Source organism: Dasypus novemcinctus, chromosome X (assembly GCF_030445035.2).
Source record: "Dasypus novemcinctus isolate mDasNov1 chromosome X, mDasNov1.1.hap2, whole genome shotgun sequence".
Taxonomy (NCBI): domain Eukaryota; kingdom Metazoa; phylum Chordata; class Mammalia; order Cingulata; family Dasypodidae; genus Dasypus; species Dasypus novemcinctus.
Genome location: NC_080704.1, coordinates 74739792 through 74766976, shown reverse-complemented (window position 1 = coordinate 74766976; position 27185 = coordinate 74739792). Strand labels below are relative to the sequence as shown.

General features: G+C 38.8%; 1 protein-coding gene across 2 annotated transcripts in view; it reads left to right on the top strand.

Annotated features, from left to right (window-relative positions):
• OPHN1 (oligophrenin 1) overlaps window positions 1-24520 on the top strand; it is a 540428-nt gene extending 515908 nt beyond the window's left edge. Inside the window, exons 21-25 of one of the 2 annotated variants that reach the window (XM_004482488.3) lie at window positions 5317-5640; window positions 16523-16676; window positions 17740-17790; window positions 19513-19557; window positions 20797-24520. In XM_004482488.3, the coding sequence (XP_004482545.1) occupies window positions 5317-5640; window positions 16523-16676; window positions 17740-17790; window positions 19513-19549 (566 nt within the window). In that variant the 3' untranslated portion in view covers window positions 19550-19557; window positions 20797-24520. The remainder of the gene's footprint in view (window positions 1-5316; window positions 5641-16522; window positions 16677-17739; window positions 17791-19512; window positions 19558-20796) is intronic. The other variant, XM_004482489.3, reaches the window with a different exon arrangement.
• Window positions 24521-27185: the final 2665 nt, after the last annotated feature.

The following is a 27185-nucleotide window of genomic DNA, read 5'->3' as shown; positions in this document are numbered from 1 at the left end:
GGAACCTGGTTTCCCTGGCATAAGGGTCTAGTTCCAAAATCATCATTGTTCCTATCAACCCATACCCTATATTTCAAAGCCAGGAGAAAATCCTTTCCCATGTGGAATGTTGTGACTTCTATGAGACTGTATACGTGGATCATCTTTATGAAAATTGGACCTTTTATACTGTATTGAGGTTATGGTTATACCATTGTGACTTGTAGAGGAAAACCAATCAATATTTCCTTCCCTCAAGCAGAGTAGGGATGGAAGTTCTTAGGTTCTCTCCAATGGAAGAAGAAAGTATTCAGATAGGATCCTGTAACTGAGAAGATAAGATTTAAGAATGTGGGAGAAGAAATTCATGTCATTGAATACCTCATTGATTTGAGTCTGGACTTTGAAGAGGGTAGATATGCTTGAAATTACTCCTAAATGCTGGAGGATTAAAGATGGCCTCTGCACCAAAGCACATCCTAGAAGCCAAGTGATATAGTTCCATAGCACACTTATGCTTATGTACCCAACATTATTTATGAACCCTTGGTATTTTTTTAATTTACTGCTCCAGCCTGACTATAGTTGTGCTAGACTTAATAAAAGAATGACCATGTATCTCATCTGAGGCCAGTTCGATAGGGGAATTTCCCTTGGCAGCAGCACCTATGGTACTGGCAACAGTGATTAGTGAGAAATTCCCAAGGAGAATAAATCTCTCTGGGGCAAAAAACCTTGGAAGCAAGACTAAGTCCTTTCTTCACACATGGAAACTCTTGCCTACTTCCCACTTGGAGGATACTTATAAAGTAATAACTACCAATTTTTATTTATTATATACCAGTCACTGAAATAAGTATACCACCTCATGTAATCCTCATCACAACCTCATGTGGTAAGTTCTTACTATACCCATTTAATTGATGAGGAAATTACTATACCCTTTTAATTGCTGAGGAAATCAAGGCCCTGAGAGATTAGGGAACTAGCCCAAGGTCTCACAGTGGGTCAAAAGCAGAATTGGAATTCAGACTTGGTCACTTGGCTCCAGACCCTACATTGTTTTAACATTTCATTACAGAAAGATTAAAACATAAACACACATTGAGAAAAAAGTGTAATGGACATCCAGGAATCCATCACTCATCTTTAACAATTACCAAAACATGCCTAATCTTGTTTTATCTATACCCTAACTACTCATTTCTCCAACCCAGATATCTTGTGATTCGATCCATAAATGTTTCAGTGTCTATCTCTTTTTAAAGCAGATATAAGGACTCTTTTTTTAAAGCAGAACCACGATACTATCAACCCACCTAAAACAAAGCATTTCTTGAGATCATTATCCTAGTCAATGTTCACATTCTATTTTCCCATATTTTTAATAGTTTATTTGCATTGGGATGCATACAAGATCTTGGTTTTTATTTAGCTGACCAGAACCTCTGTTCTTAGGTACTACACTCTGATCTAGGTTTCCTATTACTAAAGAAGGTGATAATTTCCTTACAGGAGGAATTTTCAGTCTGAAGTTCACTGACAATTTCAGGGCATTCCATGAATCTCTCAGTGTTATGCTGCAAAATTTTGCTTTTTAATATACATTTATTTTTAAACTTTTTGTCAATATTTAGTAGAGAACTCTTACATATAAGTAAAAGAAATACACCATTACACACATGGATATGAGTAGGCAATTCACACACAAAAAAACCCACAATTGTTCAATATCAGTGGGAAAAAAATCAACATTAATATAAATCAGAGACTCTAGTTCAAGATGGCAAACTGAGCCCTTAGATTTACTTCTTTTTTTATTAGAGAAATTGTGGGTTTACAGAACAGTAACGCATAAAATACAGAATTCCTACATACCATTCTATTAATAATACTGTGCATTGATGTGGTATCTTTGTTACAATTTATAAAAGTGCATTTTTATGGTACTATTAACTGTAGTCCATAGTTTAACTCAGGTATCAATGTTTGTATACTGCAGTTTCATGGATTTAAAAAAATTCTATTTACATACATACTACACATTCAGAAATATATTTCAGTGCTGTTAATTACATTTAAAATGTGCTACCATCACCACAACCCATTACCAAAACACTTCCATCTTTCAAAACTGGAACTATGTATATTTTAAGCCTTTACTCCCTATTGTTGATCCCTACCCTGTCACCTAGTAAGATCTAATTTGAATTCTCACTCTATGAGTTTCATTATTTATTTCATATTATTGAGCTCATACAATAATTGTCCTTTTGTGTCTGACTTATTTCACTCAACATAGTATCCTCAAGGTTCATCCACGTTGTCACATGTATCAGAACCCCATTCCTTTTTATGACTGAATAATAGTCCATTGTATAGTATGGTAGAACTGTCTATATCCCAGAAAAATATGTTCTTAAAGTTAATCCATTCCTGTGAATGTAAACCATTATAAGTAGGACATTTTGATGAAGCTACTTCAAATAAGGTATGACCCCACATCAAACAGGATTGGTCTTAGTCCTATTATTGGAGTCACTTATAAGAGAATGAAATTCATACAAAAAAGCCATAGGAAGCAAGAAGCTAAAATCAGTGAAACCCAGAAGAGAACACCAGGTACCGCCGTGTGCCTTGCCATGTGCCAGAGGAGCAAGGATTGTCAGCAGCCAGTCTTCAGGAAGAAAGCATTGCCTTGATGATCCCTTGATGTGGACATTCTCCTGCCCTCAAAACTGATTGGAAAAGTTCCCAATGTTAAACCTCACCCATTTCAAGGTATTTGCTTTGAATAGCCTAGGAAACAAATACAGATTTTGGTATTAGAAGTGAAGTGCTGCTACTGCAAATACAAAAAGTGTGGAACAGCTTTGGAATTGGGTAATGGATAAAGGATGGAAGAGTTGTGAGGTGCTTGATAGAAAAAGCCTAGATTGCTTTAAAGAGACTGTTACGGTAACATGGATGCTAAAGGTCCTTGTGATGAGGCCTTAGAACAAAATGATGATTGTGTTACTGGAAACTGGAAGAAAGGCAATCTTTGTTTTAAAATGACAGAGAACTTAGAAAAATTGTGTTCTGATGTTGGATTGAAGGCAGAATTTGAAAATAATGAATGTGGATATTCAGCTGAGCAGATTTCCAAGCTAAATATGGAAAGTGCAACATGGTTCCTCCTTTCAGTTTATAGAAAAATGTGAGAGGAAAGGAATAACCTGAGAACTTAACTCCTAGGCACAAAGAAACCATAAATTGTTTGGAAAATTCTGAGTTTCTGATAAGCAATTCCTCAGAGAATAGTATTCCATGTGAGAGTTTAACTGAATACGGAACCAGTCAGCAATTTCCATGGAAGTCAGTATTGGAAATACAGTTACACAGGAATGATTTGTGGAAAGGTCTTCTGTCTAATGATTTGGATCCCTATGTACTACATGCAGAACTGGCAAGTTTCTTGCATAATTTGTGTGAAAGGAGCCACTGCCAGCCTGGACTAAAAGGGTCAGAGAAGGGACAGATTGAAGGAAAAATTATTTCTAGGGCAGAACCATGGAAGCTGACATCTGGGATTGAAGACATTTTTTCAGGCCAAGAGTGGGCCCATCCATGAATATGGAAAGGGTGAGTCTGCCCTGGTACTTAAAAAGGGCAGTCCTTCTGTTCCATTGTTCAGAAAGAATGCTGCCACCCCCACTGTTATGAAAGGATGGAATCTGTGCCCTAACATTTTCCAACAGCCTGGTCGCCATACAAATGATTGAAGAAGGTGGAATCTTCACCCTAAGTTTCTGGGAGGGCCCTGCCACTGGCAAAGTGCTTTGAAGGGATAGGGCTCCTGTTTGGACAAAACGTTCCTTCAATGTCTCTCAGACCTTGAAATCTAATGGATTATACCCTGCAAGATTTCAAAATTGTTTGGGACCTGTGACTCCTGTTTTCCTTCCAATTTCTCCCACCTGGAATGGAAATGTTTATTCTATCCCTGTCCTTCCATTGTATATTTGAAGCAGAAAACTTGTTCTCTAGGTTTTACAGGTCCACAGAAAGAGGGAAGTTTTGACCCAGGACAGATCAATTTTGAGGAGACTTTGTACTAACCTCTGTTTCTGAAATGACTTAAGGTTTTTTGGATATCATAATAGAATGAATGTATTTTACATGTAGAAAGAACATGTCTTTTAGGGTCCATAGGGTAAAGTTTGGTGGTTTGGAACTGTATGTACCCAGGAAAACATGTTCTTAAAGTTAACCCATTCCTGTGAGTGTGAACCCATTCTAAGTGGGATTTTTTGATGAGGCTACTTCAGCTAAGGTGTGACCCACCCCAATCAGGGTAGGTTTTAATCCTGTTACTGAAGTCCTTTATAAGAAAGTGAAATTCAGACAAAAAAGCCACAGGAAGTAAGAAGCTGCAATCAATGAAACCCAAAAAAGATGGAGAGACCAGGATATGCCACCATGGCCTTTTGTGACAGAGGAGTCAAGGATCATCGACAGCCAGTCTTCAGGAAGAAAACATTGCTTTTATAATACCATTATTTGAACATTTTCCTGGCATCAAAACTGTGAGCAAATAAATTCCCATTGTTTAACCTGATGCATTTCATGGTATTTCCTTTGAGCAGCCTAGGAAATGAGTATATATTCCACATTTTGTTTATCCAGTTCATTGGTTGATTGCAACTTGGGTTGCTTCTATCTTTTGGCAATTGTCAGTGGGCAAATATCTGTATACATTCATTTTAATAGGGAGAGGGTCCTTGGCTCTCATTAGGTTCTCTAAAGCCTTAAGTAAGATTAAGAACAACTGAAAAGAATATACTTATGTCAGAGGAAATTGTTGTCTGCAAAGACTGGGGAGAGAACTTATAGTGGCTAGTTGGGAGTTTCTTCATTGGGTTGGAGGAATAAGTTGATTTTTGTTACGTTTTATTAACATGGATTTTGATAGACTTTAATTTACTTTTAAGTGAAATAGTGAAGAATTAACTGTTACTTTTATTTTTAAAAAATAGAATATTCCATTGATTGGGGACTGTAAGTCTCTTTTGAATTATATTCCCTCTTGAATAAAACATATTGGTTTAATGTGGTTTTACTTCATTGTGTTGGTGAATATCATACTTTGATCTTGATATAATGGCACCCATTACTACATGTGGATTGGGGTTTGTCAAGACTGGTTTTGTATGATATTGCTGATGATTTTTGCCACAGTGATATCTCCTTGGAAAATATTTACTGTTTTTCAAAATTAAATATATGTGCATGTATCAAAATGAAAAGATGATAAATTTATCATTAATCTTCCTTCTTCACAACAACTTTTTCCAGATGAAATCCAACATCAAATACCCAATGGTACTATCACCAGTAGCATAGAACCTCCTAAGCTACCACAGCACCCCAAACTACCTATTCAGAGGAGTGGGGAAGTTGATCCTGGGAGAAAATCCCCAAGCAGGCCTCTTTCAGATGGCAAGTTGGAGCATTGCTCTGATGTTGATGTGGGAAAGTTGGTGTCCAGGCTGCAGGATGGAGGGACCAAGTCCACCTCAAAGGCCACTAATGGACCAGTGCTAGGTCCTGGTTCCACCAAGGTCCCCTCTTTCAACATAAAGAGACCAACTGCCCGGCTCCTGGCTCACCACACAGAGGGTAAGTGCTTGGAAATCCCATGGGAACCAGAATTGAACCCAAATACTCTTCACTTTGAGATACTTTCTCCTGAGGCTGGAAATATTTACATGGAAATTTGTTCCAGTTTACTACCACTAATATCAGAATGGAGGGAAATAACATAAAAACCATTCACAATAATTACTAGAATGTGAACTCCGTGAAGGCTGGGATTTTTTACTGTTTTATTTGCTTCTATATCTCAATTGCCTAGAACAGTGTCTTTTCTACATACTAGGACCTCACTATTTGTGGAATCAATGAATAATATATTATTTATTAATATTATTTTTGCTACTGTTTCAATTTATTGAGTATATGATATGTACCTGGTGACATGCTAGGTGTTGCTATTCTATTTCTGAACCTCACACACCTACTGTGAAGAAGGTATTAGTCTTGTTTTCCTTAAGAAACTGAGGTTTGGGAAAGTATGTGACTTGCTGAAGGTATCACAGCTAATAACTGGCAGATCTGGGTTCTAAATCCCACCAAGACTCACAGGTACCAAAACTTTCTTCTTTCTACCTTTCCACTAAGGAAGAACAGTCACTTTACCTTCCAGTAAATTATTGTTTTCTCATTCCCACTTTCCAATTTAGGAGAAATAGAATGAAAGGGGCTCAACTTCTGTAAAACTCCAGGCTATTGAAATTTTTATAAATTCAAGAGGTGGATGACTTCTGCAAATATAATTGGCTACCATACTTGGAGATTCATGTTGGGAAGTTGGGCTAATCAAGGGGATTTTTTTTGGAGGGGGGAGGAGTATAATTCTTTAAAGATAGTATGGTATAATGGAAAGAATATGCGCTTTGGTATCAGAAAGGTTTGGATCCAAATCTTTGCTCTTTTGCTTTCTAGCTAGATGACTTTCTAAAACTCGCTGTATGTGTTTTTACTCTATCCTGTTCCAACAAGAAGTCAAGGTATCTCAAACAGCAAAATATCAAAAGTTTAAAGATAAGTAAGAATAATTTATTCTACAAGTATTTATTGAGTCTTTCCTGTGTGCCTGGCACCATTCTAGGTACTGAGGACACAAGAGCAAATAAGACACACTATTAATAGATGCTCATCCTCTTAAGGTTTATATCAGGGTTGGCAAGCTATGGTCTCTAGGTCAAATCGGGCCCACTGCCTGTTTTTATAAGGACTGCAGGTTCAGAATGGTTTTTACATTTTTAAATGGTTGGAAAAATCAAAAGAAGAATAATATTTTGTGACATGTGAAAATTATAGAAATTATAATTTGTGTCCATATAGTTTTATTGGAATGCAGCTGTGCCCATTCATTTATATATTGTCTATGGCTGCTTTCATGATACAACAAAATTGAGTAGTAGCAACAGAGAACTTGTGACCTACAAAGCCTAAAATATTTACTGTCTTGTCCTTTACATGAAAAGTTTGCTGAACTCTGCCTTAGATTCTAGAGTATAGATAAGAAAAAATGGGGCCAAAAGGGAAAATAAATGTAGGATAGCAGGGAGATGGCAAAAGCGGGATTAATATACAAATTGTTTTCCCATTTAGCTTTACATATTTGCTGGAGCAGTGTCATAGATTTAGCTCCAAACTTTAGTCTAGAACCCAACAAAAGTAGAGAAACCTCATTGGTTATATAATTCCAAGTTCTGAATGTAAAAACAAGCCAGTTGCTCAGGTAAGGCACACCTCCTGTTTGAGGGCAGGGAAAAAATTCTCCCATGTATTGTTTCATATGACAACCTTAACCTTGTTGCAGAAAACAATTTAGTAAAAGCTATTCTTTGGACTTCCAATATGATTTCAACTAAGTAATTGACTCTATGAATTTTCTGGCTTGATTCACTGATAATCTATGTGAGTTCGGGTAAGTTATTTAATCACTTTGCACCTGGTTTCCATATCTGTAAAATGGAAGAAACAGCTTACCCCACAGTTATTGCTCTGGTTAAAAGGAATAACAAACTGTCTAGCACATAATCAGCATTCAAAATATGTTATTAATCCTCTCCTCCCTGTTCCTCCCCTCCCTAAGATTTGCCTTTCAGAGGAAGTAACCAAAAAAGTCCAGACTTTTATGTAGATATCTGCTTTAATTTATAAGTCATTTATTGACCTTCAAATCAATCTGGTAAAGAGTTGATTGACTCAACTTATATTTATCACAGTAAAGTTTGTCTTGTATGTGGCCAAGCTTTGAGATCTGCCAGATCTTATCAGCTCAGTACAAACCCCACGGTAACATAATCCTCCCTATCAGTTCCCCCTTCACTACCATCTTCTGCTATAAATTTAAATCCTTCCTCCTCTTCCGCCACAGACCCACCCCTGCTGCCTGAGGGCAGCAGCTCTGATCTAATGGTAGTAGTTAATGTAAATGCTGATCTGACTTTCCAGTGTCAGCCAGACTGTCTAAATCTGAGCTACAGCACTGCATGGCTTTGCTTTCTGCCCTGAGTCAGTTAGCAACAGGCTGATGTTACGCAGCTTTTTACAAACCCCATACATCCGGACTTGGCTACAGAAAGCAGAACTGTGGTAGTTTTGGTCTTAGTGTAAAATTAACTGAACCCTGCCTCTTTGAACCTTGCCCATCTTTACCTCTCCACCCCTTATTTCCCACCTCCCTCCTCATTTTGGCTACTGCTCCATGATAAGATGCCATGGCATTAATAGAACAATTATGAATTAAACAAAAGCAAATTATATGAATTAAGCAACAGCTCTGACCCTGAGCTATAACTGACATTTCTTAGCCTGTGATTCTGGCCAGCAGCCTGAATGGCAAGGTCAGCGATTGCAGGAGTATAAGAACAGGCAGTGGGTGAGATTTAGCTCGTAGGCCATAGTTTGCAAACCTTCATCTAAGGGCAGTGATCTGCTCATCTTTCAGTCATTACTGCATTTCAGCTCTGTTGTCCAGGGCTTTGCCTGCCATCCTGCACAAGCCTTTTTGCTTCTGTGACTCAAATGTACCACAATCCTGCCCTCCATCTTCACTTCTTCCATTAATCCAACAATTTTTAGTAGATTTGATATTCTCCACATTTTTAAGCAATTAAAAATAAAACCTCTTATATTTTTTAATGTAACTTTTTTGTGATCTATGTATCTTTTAAAAAAAGACAAAAATAAAATTTAAAAAGTAAAAGCAATATACATGTTTAGTTACTTTGTTCCCTGGCAGTAAACTTTACAATAAAATCAAAGTTTTTGCTGATAGAATTTTTATTCTTTTCCCTCTAATGATTGGCTTCCTCACACCCGCCATGTTTACTCTCATGGTTTTTCTTCGTATACTATTTGAGGAAACTAACCTTTATCAGGGCCCTTTTCTGATCTAGGTACGCTGGATACTTTCTCGATGTCTATTGTATCTCATAATTGTGACAGGTCTGTGAGGTAGGTTTTACTCTCCTTATTTCACAGATAGGGAAACTGAGCCTCAGAGACAGGAAACAACTTACCCAGAGTCACCCAGGTTATAAGGGGTGGAGTTAGGGGCTGAACCTAAGTTCTTGGATCCAAGATCAGGACTCTCCTTTTGCCATATTTTTATTTCTTTAGTTGCTTTAGTCACCTTCCCTTTTAAGTTTTTCTAAGTAGCATTCATTTTGCGGGGTGGGGGTGGGGGAGGCAAAATTATACAAATCTATCTTCCTGCCTTCATTTGATGTTACTGCCTCTTACTAGTCCAGATTTTGGAAAATACATGGGTGTAGCTTCCATAGGGGAACTTAGCATTTTCTTTAGGGAAATGGGGGGAATGCTATATCCTATCTATTTACATGTATTTATTCAGGCATTTTGTTAGGTACCAGGAGACATAAAAATGAAAGGCCTCCAAGGGTTCTTGATGAGACTGGCATGCAAGCAGCTAGTCCCAGTCCAGTGTGACCCAGGTCCAATGGGTTTGAGAGCAAATTCCAGGAGGAATATAGGGCAAGTAGCTTTTCACTCTGCCTGCGGTTCTGAGATGCAAGTGGAGAGCACTATACAGACTGGGGCCCCTGTGACATATGGCATTAGAGGCCTTTTTAGCTCATTTCCTCTGTCATGACTTAAGAGAAAGTACTGCATTCTGGTGGTATGCTCCTGGTCTTGGAGAAAAGGACCATGTAAAGCCGTGCTCAACCATAGGGTCATTAGTTCTCCACTAGGGTGATTAATGCTATGAGTGGCATTTACATCTGCTCTAAAAGTTTTAGCATCAGATTTGCTCTTGCAGTATTGGGCTGTGCTGGCCATTATCCACATTTACTTGTTTGGTCTCATTATACTTTAATAATTTACTGTGCTTTGTTTTTATTCTCTGCCTTTCCCTGAGCCTAACTCCAAATTGATGCACAAGAGTAATTAATGGTTAAGGAAGAAGGAAGGCTTTAAGGTGAGCGTGGAAGAGTATAATAGAAAGAAAGACATCATTCTAGAAAAGGGAAAACCTATGAGAGGGAACAATCTCTCCCACTGTGTACTCTCAGATTGGGTATAGGTGAATATAAGAAAAGGCATAAGAAAATTATTTAAAATTGAAAACTGATGACAACCAGGTCATAGAAATTCTATGAATGCTAAGATTCTTTTGGACATGGTCATTTTAGAGAGAGTGGGGAGGGAAAAACAAGTTGGCTTGAGGGGGAAGTTAAATTTGTAGTGAAAGCTAGATTGTTGTGCAAGGTTAAAAAGAAATAAAAAGGAAGTACAGTTTTGTAGCAAGACAGTAGGCTCAAGAGTTAGTAAATAGCTTAGTGGTTAAAATCCCTGGCTCTTCAATTGAAAGAAAGCTAGAAAATAATTTAGGGACTGAATAACATAGTGAACCCAGAGGTGGCTGAGGATTGTGGTTTACAGTACTAACACAAGAATGTCCTTCCATGAACTAGAACAAATGTAAATTACTATTACAAGGTGGTAAAAATGTGGAGAAGCATGGGAAAAATACAATTAATGTAACTATGGACTATAGTTAACAGCAAAACTGTAATATTCTTGCATCAATGCCAAAGATATACTGTGTTAATAATAGGGAGGTATGCAAATATATGCTATGGACCATAGTTAGCAGTAATAGTCTGATGATATTATCTCATAATCTATAACAAATGTTCCACAGCAGAGTAGTGTGTTGGTGGAGGGGTGTTATATGGGAATTCTACACATGTGCATGGTTGTTTTTAGGTTCACAACTTCTCTAATAAAAATATATTTAAACAAATCCATGACTCCCAGATGTGAGCTTTAATTCTGGCTTTACCTATTCCAAGCTGTAGGAACTTTGGAAAGTTACAACCCTTCTTATTTTAGTTTTTTCATTTGTCTATTGAGAATAATAAATGTGCCCATAGGACTATTGTAACAATCAAATGAGGTAATAAATATGAAGGTTATATCATTAAATGCCAGGACATTGTGAGTGCTCATTAAATGTTAGCAATCAGTTGCTTTTATGGGACATTACTTACAAGCAACATGATCTTAGTTAAGTCAACTTCACTTCTTTGAGCCAGTTTTTTCAACTTAAATGGATGCAATACCTTCAATGTAGCTAAGGTTTTTGTGGGGATTAATAGAGAATAGGTATACTATTCTCTGGTATATAGTAGAGGTTCAAGAAATGGTAGTGCTATTATTGTAAATGTAAATAACACCACTGAATTATGGGTGTGATTGTGGTTGAAAGGGAAAGTTCAGGGTCGTGTGTCACTAAAAGGAAAGCTAGAGGATGAAATACGAGACTGAATAACATACTGAAGCCTTTTGTGGAGGATGACCATGATTAATAGTAGAAATGTAAGAATGTTCTTCCATGAACAAGAATAAATGTGCATCACTATTACAAGGGGTTAATAATGGGGGATATATGGGAAAAAACAGCTAATGCAAACTATGGACTATAGTTAACACTAAAATTGTAGTAGTCTTATATGAGTTGTAACAAAGATACTACACCAATGCTAAGTGTCAATAATAGGGAAGTATAAGGGTTATGGGATGTTTCTTTTTGGAGCAGTGAGAATGTTCTCAAATTGTGGTGATGATTTGAGAGTCTTTCTCTTCTTCCTTGGTACATTTTTAGAATGTAATTGTGTATTATCAAATAAAAATCTAATAAAGACAAAAAATGTGGAGATGAATGCACAACTCTGTGATTATACCAAGAGCCATTGATTATACACTTTGAATGGATTATATGGTGTGTGAATACAACTATTCTTTAAAATGGAAATGGTAGTGCTACTAGGTAACAATCACTCAGGAAATGGCAGGCGTGGAAAATGGGAATGTCTACTGTTTTTTTAAATTTTGTGGAGATTCCATTTATTTATTTTTCCTGTCATTGTTCATGCTCTGGGTTTAAAGTTGATGAAACCATTTCTTACTACTAGATCTCATAGATGCTTTCTACATTAACATGTAGGATATCTATAGTCTTGTCTTTTTTATTTGCATCTTTGCAAACCAAGTACAACAGAGCATTAAAAGAATTATAAACCATGATCAAGTGTTATTCATCCCTGATATGCAAATTTGGTTCAACATAAGAAAATCAATTAATGTAATCCACCATATCAGCAGAATCAAAGAAAATAAACACATGATCATCTCAATCATTGTAGAAAATGCATTTGACAAAATACGTAACCATTTCATTTCTTTTGAGGAGGTACTGGGAATTAAATGTGGCAAGCAGGCACTCATCCACTGAGCTACACCTCCTCCCCAGAACCCTTTTTTTTAAAATAATTTTTAAAATTTAATTGTCTTTTTTTTCTAAAGATAAATAGATCACAAAAAATGTTACATTAAAAAATGTAAGAGGTTCCCTTATACCCCACACTCCACCCCCGAAATGTCTACTCTTTACATTCTGGAGTTATAAGAAGCCCTAAGCCTAAAATGTAGATGGCATAAAAGAGCTCAGAGCTACTCTCTCCACACTAAACCTCTTTCTGCTCATGCCGAACACCATAAAGAAGCAGAGCTGTTGTTGAGGGGAATGAGCAAGGAAAGATTCTTCATCAACCCTCAGGGTCCAGATCAAGTCCCACTCCCTCAATGAAGCTTTCTGACAGTCCTGGCCAGGGACCTCTACCTTAACTTTCTTCTTTTGACACCCAAGTTTGGCTCTCTAATGTGGGTGCTGAATTACACTGTTTATACTTATTTCCCATGAGCATGACTTTACAACTCAGAATGGAGAAATAGAAGGTTGTAGACTTATATCATAGATTCAATGAGCTGTTAAACAGTCCAGCACCCATATTGTAAAGGAGGAGTACTGAGTCCTTGTGAAGGGATGTGATCTGCCAAAGGTTACACAGGAAGTTAGTATTAGTATCAAGACTAGAATCCAGTTCTTTTGACTTAAAATTATATTACTCTTCTATCACTGCCTCCACAGTTTGCGATTTTGGCTTTACTGTGGGAGAAAGAGATTAGAGGCAAACGAGAGCAACATTGGGATAGTTCAGTCAAGAAGACCCCCATTGTTTCTACTTCAAAACTTGACCTGTAATGAGTTATCAAGTTGGAGCTCCAAATAAAGGGCCTATGAAGGCACATGGCTAGTGATGTTTTTTGTTAATACAAGGTCCTGAGTTGATGTCTATTTGGATGTGTCTGTAACTTGGGAAAGAATGGAGTTCATATTGGGGAGGTATTACCTGATTCACTTACCAAGGAAAGTGATAGGTGTAGTAGGAACATGGCTTCAGGTAGAAATATTTTCTAGCTCTGGCAATGCAGCATATCCTCCTTGTCAGATTCTCCCCTCCAATGACCAGTAGAAATGGGACAGTATTGCAGGCTCTGGCAATCTCTAAGCTTCAGTGAGGAAGCAGTTTCGTGTGGCCTAGTGGGTTCTCAAACCTGGCTGCACATAGCATCACTTGAGGAGCTTTTACAATCACCTATGCCTGGTTTCCACCCCAATCAAGTAAACTCGAATTTCTGCTTGTATATTTTTAATGCTCCTGGGATGTTCCTAACATGTAGCCAGGGGTGAGAACCACGATTAGTTGGAAATACATGGGCTTCAGGAATCAGATGCACCTGGATCAATTGCAGGTTAACTATAAAATTCCTTCTCTTTCCTTAACCTGTTTTCTCAACTGTAGAACAGGGATAATATTTTCTACTTTGCAGGGTTATAGTCAATGTTAAATAGCAAAAATCACATAAAGCACCTAGTAGAGTGTCACAGTATCTGGAACAGAGCAGGTGTTCAATAAAAAGGTAGCTAATATTTTTACCATTATTTATTATCATTACTATTATTATTGGTAATAATAGTAATACTATTATTATTTATAATTTATCTTACTAATAATAACAAAACGTCAAGCACTGGGAGAACGGTGAATGGGGAAACAGAAGATAAGGGTTTCAATCCTTGCTCTACCACTTTTTGAACAATGTGAGTGTGAATGAGTCAGTTCACCCTTCTGAAACTGTTTCCTTCACTCTGTAAAATGTGGTAAGACCTATATACTCTTCCCTCCTTTCCTCCCTATAACTATTGTGGACATCAAATAGTTATCATTAGAACAGTGCTTTGAAAAGTGTAAAGTGTGTTAGAAAAAGAAGATCGTTATTATCAAATTGATCATTTTTCTGCTGCAAGCCTGGTACCAGGGAGAGTGGTATGTCTGGAAATGTAAGATATAGTCTAGATTGGGAGACATAACTTGTATGCATGCTCTGTATTATCATTTTTTCTTTTTCATATGTGTCCCACTCATCAGAAAGTCTAGCGAACCCCACAAGGAAATATATAAGCACTCAATATGCATATGCATGGTGGAAATTCCATGTGGTCAAAGGGGTGAGATTTGAGGGGTGGTTACAGTACAGATAAGAAATGAGAACAGGGGCATATATCAGACAAGAAGCAAGGCAGAGTCTAATCTTAAAACTGCCTCCTACTCTATGCTAGGTACTCTCTATAGGCTACTTAATTTCGTCCTTACAACCACCATTTAAGGAGGGTTCATTATATCCATTTCCCAGATGAGAAAACTGAGAGTCAAAGAGACAATGTAACTGTCCAGTGTCCCACAACTGTAAGGTAGCAGAACAAGGTCTTATAGCCAGTTCTGTCCAACTCTGGACTGTGTGTTCTTTCCATTATACCACACTGTTTCACCTAGTAGTGACACTCAAGGACATGCTTTGATAGGACAGTGAGGATGCTAGTTGGGTTAAAGTCCAGGATTAGGGTCTGGGAAGATGATTTGGGGTCAGCTCATGGAGGGTCTTGAATTTAAAGTAAAGAGTTTGGACTTTATTCTATGCATTTTATAGCCATTGGAAGTGTCTTTAAGGAGAGGACTAACAGTATAAAATACTTAAAGTAAATCTTACAGCAGTATTGTATGGATTGAATTGAATATTTTTACATTTACCTTAAACATTTTTGTAGGAAAAAATGGAATGAATAACAAGATCTACTAACAACCTTGTGTAGTTAGTTGCACATAATTATATTTCAAAGTCTTCCCCAGACCATGAGTATTCATTGTGAACTTTTTCTTCTCTGCTTAGTATTATTTCATATGTATACATATGTATAGGTTTGTTCTGACCTAGTCCAAATCCTTGTCAGTTTATACAGAATAGTTCCTTTGTAAATATTTGTAAGAATTGAATGGCTTGTTTAAGCTTTGGGATTGGGTCTACCTTTTTGCTGTTAAATGCATGTTTTTGTGCCAACCGCTTTTTAAAAAATTCTTCGATCTCTTTATTTTTTTAATGTTATATTAAAAAAATATAAGAGGTTCCCCCACCCCCCTCACCCCACTCCTCCCACCTCAACAACCTCTTTCATCATTGTGGTACATTCATTACATTTGGTGAATACATTTTGGAGCACTGCTGCACCACATGGATAGTGGTTTACATTGTAGTTTACACTCTCACCCAATACATTCAGTGGGTTATGGCAGGATATATAATGTCTAGCATCTGTCCCTGCAATATAATTTGGGACAACTCCAAGTCCCAAAAAGGCCCCCACATCATATCTCTTCTTCCCTCTCCCTGCCCTCAGCTACTACCGTGACCACTTTCTCCACATCTATGCTACAATTTCTTCCATTACTAGTCAGGATAGTTCCATAGTAGAATATCAGCTTTTTCTTATACGTTTTTTTTTCTTGGATTAAATTTCTTGGGGCATGTTCCCCAAAGTGGAATTACCAGAGCAACAAGTATGAACTGTTTCATGTATATGATTATGCATTCCATCCACATTGTGTCAGAATACTTGATGGCTACCTAGATAGAGTAAGTCCAGTTTACAGTATCACCACCAATGTGTGTATGTACTTGTTTCACTATAGACCTGCCAGAACCATTTTTTATTGTTTTTATCTATTTTCTACTGGCTTACTTGGAAAATAGAGAGATGGAGACAGGAAGAAAAGTTAGGAGACTGCTATGATGGTAAAAGGCTAGTGAGAAGAACCTGGATTGCGATGGTAGCTGGGACAATTAAAAAAATTCAAATTCACAATTGTGCATGTACCTGCTGTATGTACTAAACACATTAGTGCCTCATTTAATCATCTCATTAGCTGCATAAAATAATGTATCAATGATCTTGCTATTGTAAATGAAGAAATAGACTTAGCAAATTGATGTGGCACATCCAGGGTCACACGAATAGGAAGTTCCAGACCTGAGGTTCAAACACAGGCTCTCTATAGTGACAGATGCTGGAAGAATTGCAAAATAAAAAGCCAGAATGCTGATGACCTAGAAGAAATGGTGACCAAGGGAGGTGGCTCAGATAACTCCACTATTGGGTGCCTGCTCATGGGAGGTGTTCCCTTGGGCTAAGCATCCAAGATCCTGGTGTCATTCTCTTTTCCAGGCGACTCGGATAGTTTCAGCAAAGTGCGGCCTCCAGGAGAAAAGCCAACCATCATCCGTCCCCCAATGAGGCCTCCAGACCCTCCCTGCCGGGGAACTACTCCCCAAAAGCCAGATTTAGTGGCTGGAAATTCAGAGGAGATCCCATCATCTGTGTAAGTAGGGTTATTCCTCAACCTTGATCCAACAATAAAAGGCCTGTTATCAGCAACCAAGAATACTTTCAGGATTACCATATATGGTTGTGAAGGTTGTACAGTGCACAACTCCAAGGGCATCATTCCCCTCATAGTCTAGGACAATATCACAGGCAAGCCCTCTTTGGAGTGTTTTGTTCAACATCCAAGGCTGAGTGATTTGCCTAAAGCTGAAGACTGTGAGCCTTAGGACCTCCTAGGAGACCCATTTTCTTAACTGCCCTGAACTTTGTAGGGTGATATGATTACCTTTTGATTTTATGCTCTCTTGGCCATGGACGTTTTTCTCATTTTCTTGTTATTTCTACTGGTTTTGAAAGTAATTTAATGAGTAGATATGTCCCTTATCTTTGTGCTTTAAGACTTTTTGTTTGTAAGCAAAGGGTCTGACTTTTTAAAACCTTCCAAAATGACTCAGGTTCTCCAGAGACCTTCTTGCAGTGTAGGACTGAGCTTCGAGGGAAGGAGCAGCTGGAAAGGGGCAGTAGCAGCTCTCAGGAGCCAGCCTTGCCTGGCCACAATTAGCCTGACTGACTTTCCTCAGCCTATCACTGTAACCTCTCTCTTGGTGTACTTTCTTCTGATCTTCCTGTTTTCTCGTGTTTCTTGTTTTTCACAACTGTAAAATGGGGCTGGGGAGGAACAATGTCTCCACAGCTTTGACTAATTAGCTAGGTATACCTTTAAAATGCCAAAAATTATGCTCAGAAACTAAGGATCTGTTTTACTTATCTCTCCCCACCCCCCCACCAAAGAAAAAGACTGAAAGGGCAACAGACTTATACTGTTCTGTACCAATAGAGGAAAGGGTGCCAGCAGTGGTCTTAGAGGTACCTATGGATTCTGAACCAGTTCACATCCACCTGTTTGGGATTCTCCTAAGATCCAGGTCATTTGCCAACAAAGGCAGACCCTAGCATCAGTAGCCCATCTGGTTCAGTGTCTCCTTTTCCTCCATTGGCCAGTCGTTCTCACATCTATTCCACAAATCACATGTGACTTGGTTGGCTTCTGTTTTCAGGGTGGCTTCCAGGACCAGGTTTTTTGAAACGGCTTCCCGGAAAACAGGAAGGTAAGAGACAAAGGTGACAGAGGAGAAACCAAATCACTTTTTAATAAATGTATTGAACATCACATTTGATCTTACTCTCACATTATCTTTTCCTTTCTCCCTGTAGCTCTCTGTCTGCCACTCTATGTCTGTCACTGTCTTTCTCTCACTCCAACTCTGCCTTCCTGTTTTTCTGTCTCTCACACTGTGTCTCTGTACTTGTATGTCTCTCTGCCTCCTGTCTCCCTGTGCCTCTTTATCTTTGTCACTCTGTGTCTCTGTTTGTCTCTCTCACACTGGTTCTCTCTATGTATCTCTGTCTGTCCCTTCCTACCCGTCTTTTTCTTTGTTTCTCTGTCTCTGTCTTTACCTCTCTATCTTTTTGTTTTGCTCTTTGTCTTTTTTTTTCTTTTCCTCTTCCTGTGTCTCTCTGTCTTTGTTTGTATCAGTTGTCTCTTGTCTTACTGTTTATCCATCTCAGTGTCTCTGATCCTCTCCCTCTGTCAGACACACATACGTGTGCACACATATACCATGCACTATTGTAAAAACTTTACATGCAGTATAAGTCTTCCTTTTCATTATTGTACTTATTTAGAGCCTATTATATTCTAAAAGAGCAGCTGACAGAGATATGTAGATTATAACACTCTAATATAAACATCCTTACAGTAAGCATAACCCTCATTTCTGAGATAAACATTAGACTTTTGCAATAGTTCTTAACTGAATGCATGCCTAAATAACCTGGAAAACTATAAGGTTAATAAAATCAGATTCCTGATTTCTACTCTATACATAGTAAAACAAAATCTCCAGGAATGGGACCTGGGAATCTGTTTGTTCGTTGTTGTTTTTTAAATTTTATTCTGTTTTGAGTGTCCTTCTTTCTTCCCTCCCTCCTTCCCCCGCTTCCCTCCAGTCTGTCCTTCCTTCTTTCCTTCCTTCCTTTTGTTTGGTTCATTTGTTTTTAAAACTCCTTAGGTGCTGGTGCAGACTGCCCAAAGCCTGGCACTTTGGACACTTTGAACTACAATACCTGGAGAAATGGTCAGGGACTCTTCTTTGAATTTGCTCCATGCTGCTTATCAGAGAGTTTGAAATTTTACTTCCTGGCAGATGATAGAGTTGTAAATCTTATAGGTCACCAGTTAAAAGCAGAGCAATGAGACTTTACCAGCAGTGGAGCTGGGGTAGAGTAGACCTCCTCCAGTTAAACCTGTGAAAGTTGACTCTCTAGGGCATGATTCTCCACAGAAGGTCAACTTAGCTCTTCTTGGCAGTGAACAGGGAACCCTAGATAGGGCCAAAATTCTCCTTAGACAATAATTTCTCATTTGTTCAATCATAAATGAGATGAAAATGAGATCAAGACCCCAGATTTCTCTTTTTGATGGTATGAAGATAAAGGTTTTCATATAGGAAGTTTTTAAGGCAGGTTTAACCAAATGTCTATGAGAAGAGAAGAAAAAGAAGAGAATAGAAGAGGAATGGGAGGGGGAAGGGAAGAGGAGTAGAGCAGAGGAAAGAGGGGAGGAGAGAAAGAGAGAACAAAAAGAAAGAGAAACCTGAAACCTGTCTGAGAAGCACCCTAACCTATAAGCATGGAGCTAGATGATAGGAAGAATCACATCCCCATTTTGCAAATTGCCTCTTTAACTTTGGCCTTGAAGGGCCTTGCTTTATCTATCTGGTCCTGATTTCTAGAGTCTTAATGAAATGGCTTTCCTCCTTTACCCACAGTTCTTCTCAAGGCAGACTTCCTAGAGATGACAGTTGAGGACACAGGTATGTAGTCTCTACTCCTAATTACAAAACTTTGTTCCACATAAATCTTCTTTAGGGACCCAAATACCATGTAGGTCCAGATGGGTACTCACCTCCATGCCTCAGTTCCTTAGCCTGTAATTACATGCTCTTTAAATTTAGTACCTTTCAATTCTGGGGTTCTCTGTAGTTCCTTCTTCCTTCCTTTCCTACTCCCTTAGCCAAAGTATAATGTAATTTTACAAATTGTCTTGGAACTCAATTCATTAGGAATCATAATCTGTGACATTTTGGGCAAGTCCAATTCCTTCTCTGAGCCTCAATTTCTCACTCGGTAAAATTAGGTTAGAACCATCCAAATCAAACATCCTTTGTATCTATAAGAAAACCAGTAACCTCCCTTTTGGTATCAGGTGACACAGGTGTCAAGGTGTCAACCTGAGTAACTGAAGAGGGATTTCATTGCTTCAGACCAAATCACTGTTTCAGTTTTACCCACCTGAAACTTCACACGTCATCCTTTATATTTGTCTAATGCAAAACAGTTCCACATCTGTTATCTCATTTGATCTATATCACATGCCAGAACTAAGGAGGATAATATGTGTTTCATTACAACAAATAACGTTCAGAGGAAATAAGTGACTTGCTAAATTCACAGGAATAATGAAGGTCAGAGAAATTCCTCTGTCTACCAAGGAGTTCTGAGTATTTGACTATCAGACTGTTGGCATGACATGAACTGATATATATAAAAATGAGATCCAGGTGTCTGGAGGTTGGCTTTCCATATGCTTCCCAACCTTCCTTCTCCTTCCTGTCACTGTCAGTCCTCAGAGGTCCATGGAAAGATAAGCTTCTCTTTATCAGCCCTTAAGGAGGTGAAGTCCCAGTAAAAGGAAGTTTAGAGTTATTCTAGGGTCATAAAGGCAGGGGGTATGCTGCAGGGGAGTAATCTCAGAAGTTCTAATATTAGGCTTCTGCTTCCCCAAGTAGACTTTTGGGGACAGAGTTAAGACCAAAGGCACAAAATCTTCATCCCTGATTATAGTACTATCTTAGGCCTATTTCATGGGATATGAGTTGTATGGGAATTTCCCCAGCCAGGCTTTCTGCTCAGAAGATTAGGTACCAGTTGTCAGATTAGCTACCAGTTATAGGTTTAGTAGCGTTAACTACCAAGAGGTGGCCCACTTCTCAGTGCCTATTAAATATTTGGCCAGTCTTAGCTAATTCCCTACTTTCTTCTTTTCCTTTCAGGTTTTAAAAGCCTTGGCCTCAAAGGACCCTTACCAGCTTCTGAGAGGGTCTTCTTCAAACCCTTGTGTGCTGAGTCATTTTGTGCTGAAGAGCAGCTCATTACTGGCCCTGTATCTTCAGGGCTCTTGGAAGCCATAAATAAGGGCACATGTCCTAGACACGTGCCTATTTCTCCTTTGTATTCTGTCTTCATCCCTTAAGAAGGTCCATCTTGAGTTCTTTTAGGAGAGCTCTTGCTTATTCTCCCATAAGACTGTGAATGGCTAGACTCCCTCAAGCCAGCCTCTCCATAAACCAAATTATTCACTTACCTGAGTTGAAGAGGAAAGCCAAGTTTTCAACTTCTTTTTTTTTGGCTTTCACAAAAGGCCATTGAACTCAGAAATATTTTGAGTTAAAGACTGATCTCGGAGGTCTTACCCTGATCTAAAGTCCACCTGAGTTAGGGCTACTGCTTATCTTAGGGGTAGGGGAATAGTAATGCTTGCCAAACATTGGAGAATCTTAGCATGTATATTACTGAGGATATAGACACTGGTGCTACTTTGGAGCTCTGGCACTGCAATGTGTTGCCAAGACCCTGTTTGGTACATCATAGGTGAGGTCCTCACTGCCCCTCCAGGTAGACTTAGGAAGGTGGCCTTTCTGCTTCTGCATACAGCTGCTTAGGACAAAGCTTCAAAGCATGTTTTGCATGTCATAGCCTATGTCTGTTTGAATTATTTTCCCTCCTGTTTTCTCCTAACAGCTTCCTTTCCAAACAATTAAGAAAGAAACAAAAGCTGAAAACGTTTCTTTTTTAAAAAAGCAAATTGTGTTCGTGCTGCAGAAGTTCCATTTTTGGGTCAAATGCTGGAAAAAGTTAAGATGGATTTAGGTCAGACAGCTGTCCCTGTTGCCTTGTGTTTGCCTTCTGCATGTAAGAACTTTATCTCCCTAGTGAAATGGTTCTTAACCCAATGTTCATGGATTCAGAACCTCCATGAAGCCCCTAAAAGTTATCCAGAATTCTATGACAGTGTGTCTTTTCTGGGGAGATGATCCATAACATTCTGTTGAATTCCAAATGGGCTTGTGACTCAGTAAAGGTCAACACCACAGCCCTTGAGATGAAAGGCTCCTTTTGCAACTGATAAAGTATTAGATTGGAAGGACGTCTCAAGGTCATTTAGTCCAACCACCTCATTTAAGGTTGAGCAAACTGAGGCCCAGCTTGTAAGTGGCCATGCAGGACAATATCTCAAGTCACTAGGATTCTATTCAGGGTCATTTGTATTATATCACACTTATGTAGCAAGGGTCCTTATGATTAGTGACTTTAGTTGTCATCATTCTTTTAGAGCTTGGCTTTTACCTCCTTTCCTGAGCTCCACACATTTGCTGACAGTGGAAAAATTCCAGAAATAATTCCTGAATCCCCTTCATTCACCACCTCAATAATTGGAAATGAAATAAAACAAAATTGGTGTAGTGGGTCAGAAATATGAGGAATAGACATTTTAGATTCTAGTTTGTTGAAGGATATCTGCTGGAGAGAGTGTCAGTGCTTGTGCACCCACCCAGCTGCCTGGATTATAGCCTGTCTTCAGAGTCTCTAATTATAATGCAGCACAGTGTGAGAGAAAGGGCTCTACTACTCACTTTTCTAGCAAGACCCTGTTATTGCACTGACTATAGTTTTGAAGAAAAAGCATATCTATTTATATAGATAGCCAGACAGACAAATAAATGGAGTGAGCACACACAGGTCCATACCAACTTGGAGCCTTTGAAGCAGTGTTACTGAAAGACAATAGGTATTTTCATGACTGAACTCCAAACATGATTTATTCGTGAGTTAGTTACCCATAGGCCAAACACACTGAGAGCCTCTCTGAAAGCAATTGACTGGAAACTTGATAACCATTCTAAATCAAGACATGCCCAAGTGGCCATATTGAACTCTCAGCTCTACTTAGTCCCTCACCTCACGTCTGAACTCTCAAAAGACCAAGTTACTACTACTAAAATAAATAAATAAGGAGAAAGAGAGCAAAATAGGCACCTTTCTACCTGCTGTTCACCCCCAAAGGGAGTTTCTGTGAGGCCTCCTATCCTCACACAGGAAGTGCTTCCTGGTCTTAGAGTTGTGGCCTCTCTGCTCTCTCCCACTAGATGACTAACTGAAGGAGGCAGGTGGCTACAGATGGCCAGTAGGACCTCAGTTCCTTTGAAAAAGGATAGAAATATGGTTTAACTATTGTTTTCATGGGTATAAATACCATAATCACCACCACAAACATTGGAAGATTATTGAGAATCAGATAAAACAACTGCAATCCCATTGGAAGTAGTGTCCCAGAACATGACCATGAGTTTGCTATATGTTGACTTGGGCCATAGCTGAAGAGCTTGGCCTAGAGAGTTGGGACCACCAGTTTGGCTGGAGGCCAGGAATAGTGACTAGCTAGCTCTGCCAAAGAATGCCAAATAAAGAACCTCAGTACCTGCCTATTGAAATTCAAATTTAAAGAGTTAGGGCTTCTGTGGCAAAGGACACTGTCTCAGAATGTGACTTGTTTGACACTGGCTTAATGGATATTCAGAAGAGGCTATAAAAAGAGGGTGATACCTGAAGATGGCAGCTATAGGAAATAATCAGCATTCATTGGCCGTTGGGTAAGAGAAACTGACAATGGGTGAGCTATAAGTCTTGAACTGGCAATTGATAGCAAAGTAACTAGTATTTAATAAGCACCTGGTAAGGGCTAGGTACTTCCCATTTAGTCCTTACAATAATCATGCAATGTAGGTTCTCTTTGGATGTGCAAGAGAGGTTCTCTTCTCATTTTACAAGTAAAATAATTATGGCCTAGAGGGCTATAAAGTGTGGGCTCAAGTTCACACAAAAAGTAGATAGCAGAACTGTAATTTGAACCCAGGCTTCTCTGAATCTGTACCCACTACTGCTTTCCCTTTGCCCCACTGAGGTTTCCCTTTGTCAGACTTTGAACAGTGACTACGTTACTGAAACTGCCATGACTCTTGATTGTTGCTTGCCTAACAAAATATTGAAATGCAAGCAAGGAGGAGAGGGAGGGGATGCAGATCCAGCTTACACATTTGGTTTACTCATTTGCTAGTGTTTCATAAAGTATCATTTAAATTTACCTATGAAATGAAGGAATTACTTTTCAGCTGGGAAGTTTTTTTTCTTTTAAGAAAAGAAAGTTGGAGGTATACAGTCACCAAGGGGCAAAATTCAGCCTTTGATTTCAGTAATAAAATAGCATCATGTATAATATTTCTGAAATAATTGCCTATCAAGGGGAAGCTTCCTTCCCTTTTCAAGATGTTCCTTGATTATGTAATAACTAGAACACATAAAGTAGTAGAGGAAGTATTTCTTTGACTAGAAAAAATTGCCTTTGAGAGAGAATGTAGATCAATGATACTGCTTTTAAAGTAGCTGCATACAAGTGGCCTTGATGTATTACGAGCCTAGAAAATGGCTTCAGAAACAATTTTAAAAATTGCAGAGAGAAGCAAGATATGTCAAAGAGATGTTCTTAACGAAGAAAAGCCTTTGTTTTCCTGGGAAAACAAAGAACTTGTTGCCAAGGACATTAAGAGAGGACTAAAAAGATCGCCTATATGAAATACATATGTGACATCAGAAAATAAATGAGATCCTGGGGCCCCTTCATGTGACTTTCAATAAAGTATGCAGATTGTCTAGTATAAATGGTCTCCAGCTGCAGTTTTGTTGTGGAAACAATCCTTGAACACATCAGGCATGATGGTGCAGCCACACCCATTGCTCATATTATCGACTGCAAATCTAAGGAAACTTAAGAACAGAAACCTTTCAGACCTTGAAGTGTCAAGCTACAGTCTACTCTGTATCAAGCCCTTGTCATGTACTTCCTCAGGCCCCACAACATTATTATGCAATAGATAACAGACCCATTTTATAGATAAGGAAACTTGAGGCTCAGAGAGATGTGAAATGGTTTGTCCAAGATCACACAGCTAGGAATTGATAAATTGGGTTTTTATCTGTCTGACTTCAGAGACCTTCCTCTTTCTAATACACTATACTGCCTCAGAAGTAAAACAATGAATCTCAAAGCTAAATGGAGAAAATGTTCAGAAATGGGACTGATGGAAAGAAATCTGCATGTCTTGCTACCCAAAAAAATGCCCATGGACCAGCAGCATCAGCATCACCTGGAAGCTTGTTATAAATGCAGATTCTTAGGCTCTCAGATCTACGGAATCAGAATCTATGTTCTAGCACGATTCCTAGGAAATTCCTGTGCACTCTGTGGTTTGAGAGACACTGCTCTAAGGCATATGAGACAGAAAACCAGGTTGAGGAAGGAGACCAGTGACCTCTTGGTGAGGCCAAGACCACAAATAGTAGATGAGGTTCATTTATTATGTTAGGTATGGTTACAGAGATTACATTGATAATTGCCTGCTTCTCAAGCTGCTTTATACATGGCTTTATGCTTTGACATGTGAATCAAGTTTCTCCACCTCAGGGAATAGTAAAACCAGCCTAGGGAATAATCTCTGAGATTAAAATGCAGTGGAAATGTAAAATGAGGCAGTGAAAGAGCTCTTTTCAGGAGACTTGGAGTTCCAGATCACCAGAGGAAGCTCTGTCATTGCTTCTCTGTATTTCTGGGCAAGTCACTATTCCTTTCTAGATTTCAATTTTCTGCCTTTAAAACAAGTAGCTTCAAAGGGCCTTTGCAGCTTTAACATTCTGCTACTCTCAGTTGTGGGTTTTACTATAACCTACATTGTAATGAAGATACAACTTTACTGGTCTTTGGCCGTGGTTTAGCATCTTTAGTTCATGTGAGAAGGGGCATTCTTAAAGGAAATCTCATAATCGTGAAAAACAACATTGATGGGAGCTGCAAGGGACTGGGAAGGGCATGACTACGTAATCAGCTTGAAATTAGCCAATAGTTTAATTAAAGTATAACAAGGCCTCCAGACTGCTTTAAGAAGTAGCTGCTTCAAACCACATACTTGGGAATCAACACATATATCCTGAATAGGTTTTACTCTGCACAATATAATAGAATAAATTCCTCTCACTAGGGCATTTGGGTGGGAGGGGCTTATAGAAAATGATAAGACTCCTGCACAAACCCACCAGATATGCTACTCATCTTTCCAGGTAACTCTTTTGTCCACTAGTTGAAGAATACTGGCTATCATCTAATATCTTAGATGTAGAAACGGGCTCAGAGAGGGGAGAGGACTTGCATAAAGCCATACACCTAAGTCAAGAGCAGAAAACAGGTACTCAGATTACCAGCTCAAGTGTTTTTCAATCCAACTTTCTCTGGGTAATCACTTTTTGAGAACCAAGATAGCTGCTTCCAGTAGGACACTGGGAGAACTGATAGACCCTCCCACGTGGGAACTGTTACCATTACATGTTCACATTCTGCCTCATTTGAGCTTCACACAACTGTACAAGCTAAGCAGATCATGGACAACTATTCCCTTTTTTATAATATATAGTTTTTATTAAAGAAGTTGTGAGCTTACAAAACAGTCATGCATAGCATGCAGAATTCCCTTACATCACCCATCCACTAACACTTTGCATTGTTGTGGAACTATTGTTACAGATTATGAAAGAACATCAAAATATTGCCACTAATTATGATCCATGACTCACATTTGGTATATTTTTCCATACACCCCTATATTAATAATACCATCCATGTACATTTGTTATAGTTGATGACAGAATGCTCCCATATTTGTACTGTTAACCACAGACCATCATTCACCCCAGCCAATACAGTAATTCCCTTCTTTGACTGTTGATTCAGAGGTAAGAGGAGCCCAAAGTGGCCAGGTAGCAGTTTTAACCTACAGTTCAATGGAATCTTTGCTGTGTTCACTGGTGACAGCACTCCTCCTTTTGAGACTAAAACCTGTAGACCAGCAGAGTTTGAGTTGCAGGGACAGGAAGCAAAAATTTTCCTAGTGGGTCAATAGGGGTAATAGTGAGTGTTGCCACTCCCATTTCCAGCCCTTAATTCCTGAACCCATGGATCCTAGTTATGGGAGAAACAGCACCATAGAGTGGGTGCTGATTTAGAGCATGCAAAGCCTCCTGGAGAACATTGCCCCAGCCCTGCAAGGTATTGCCACATAGTTGGCACCATAATTGAGTATTCAAAAGGCCATTCCGCCGTTCTGTCAATCCAACTGCTTCAGGGTGATGGGGAACATGATAAGACCAGTGAATTCCATGGGCATATACCCATTCCCACAAATCATTTACTGTGAAATGGGTTCCTTGATCAGAAGCAATGCTGTGTGGAATGCCATGGCAGTAGATAAGACATTCGGTAAGTCCATGGATGGTAGTT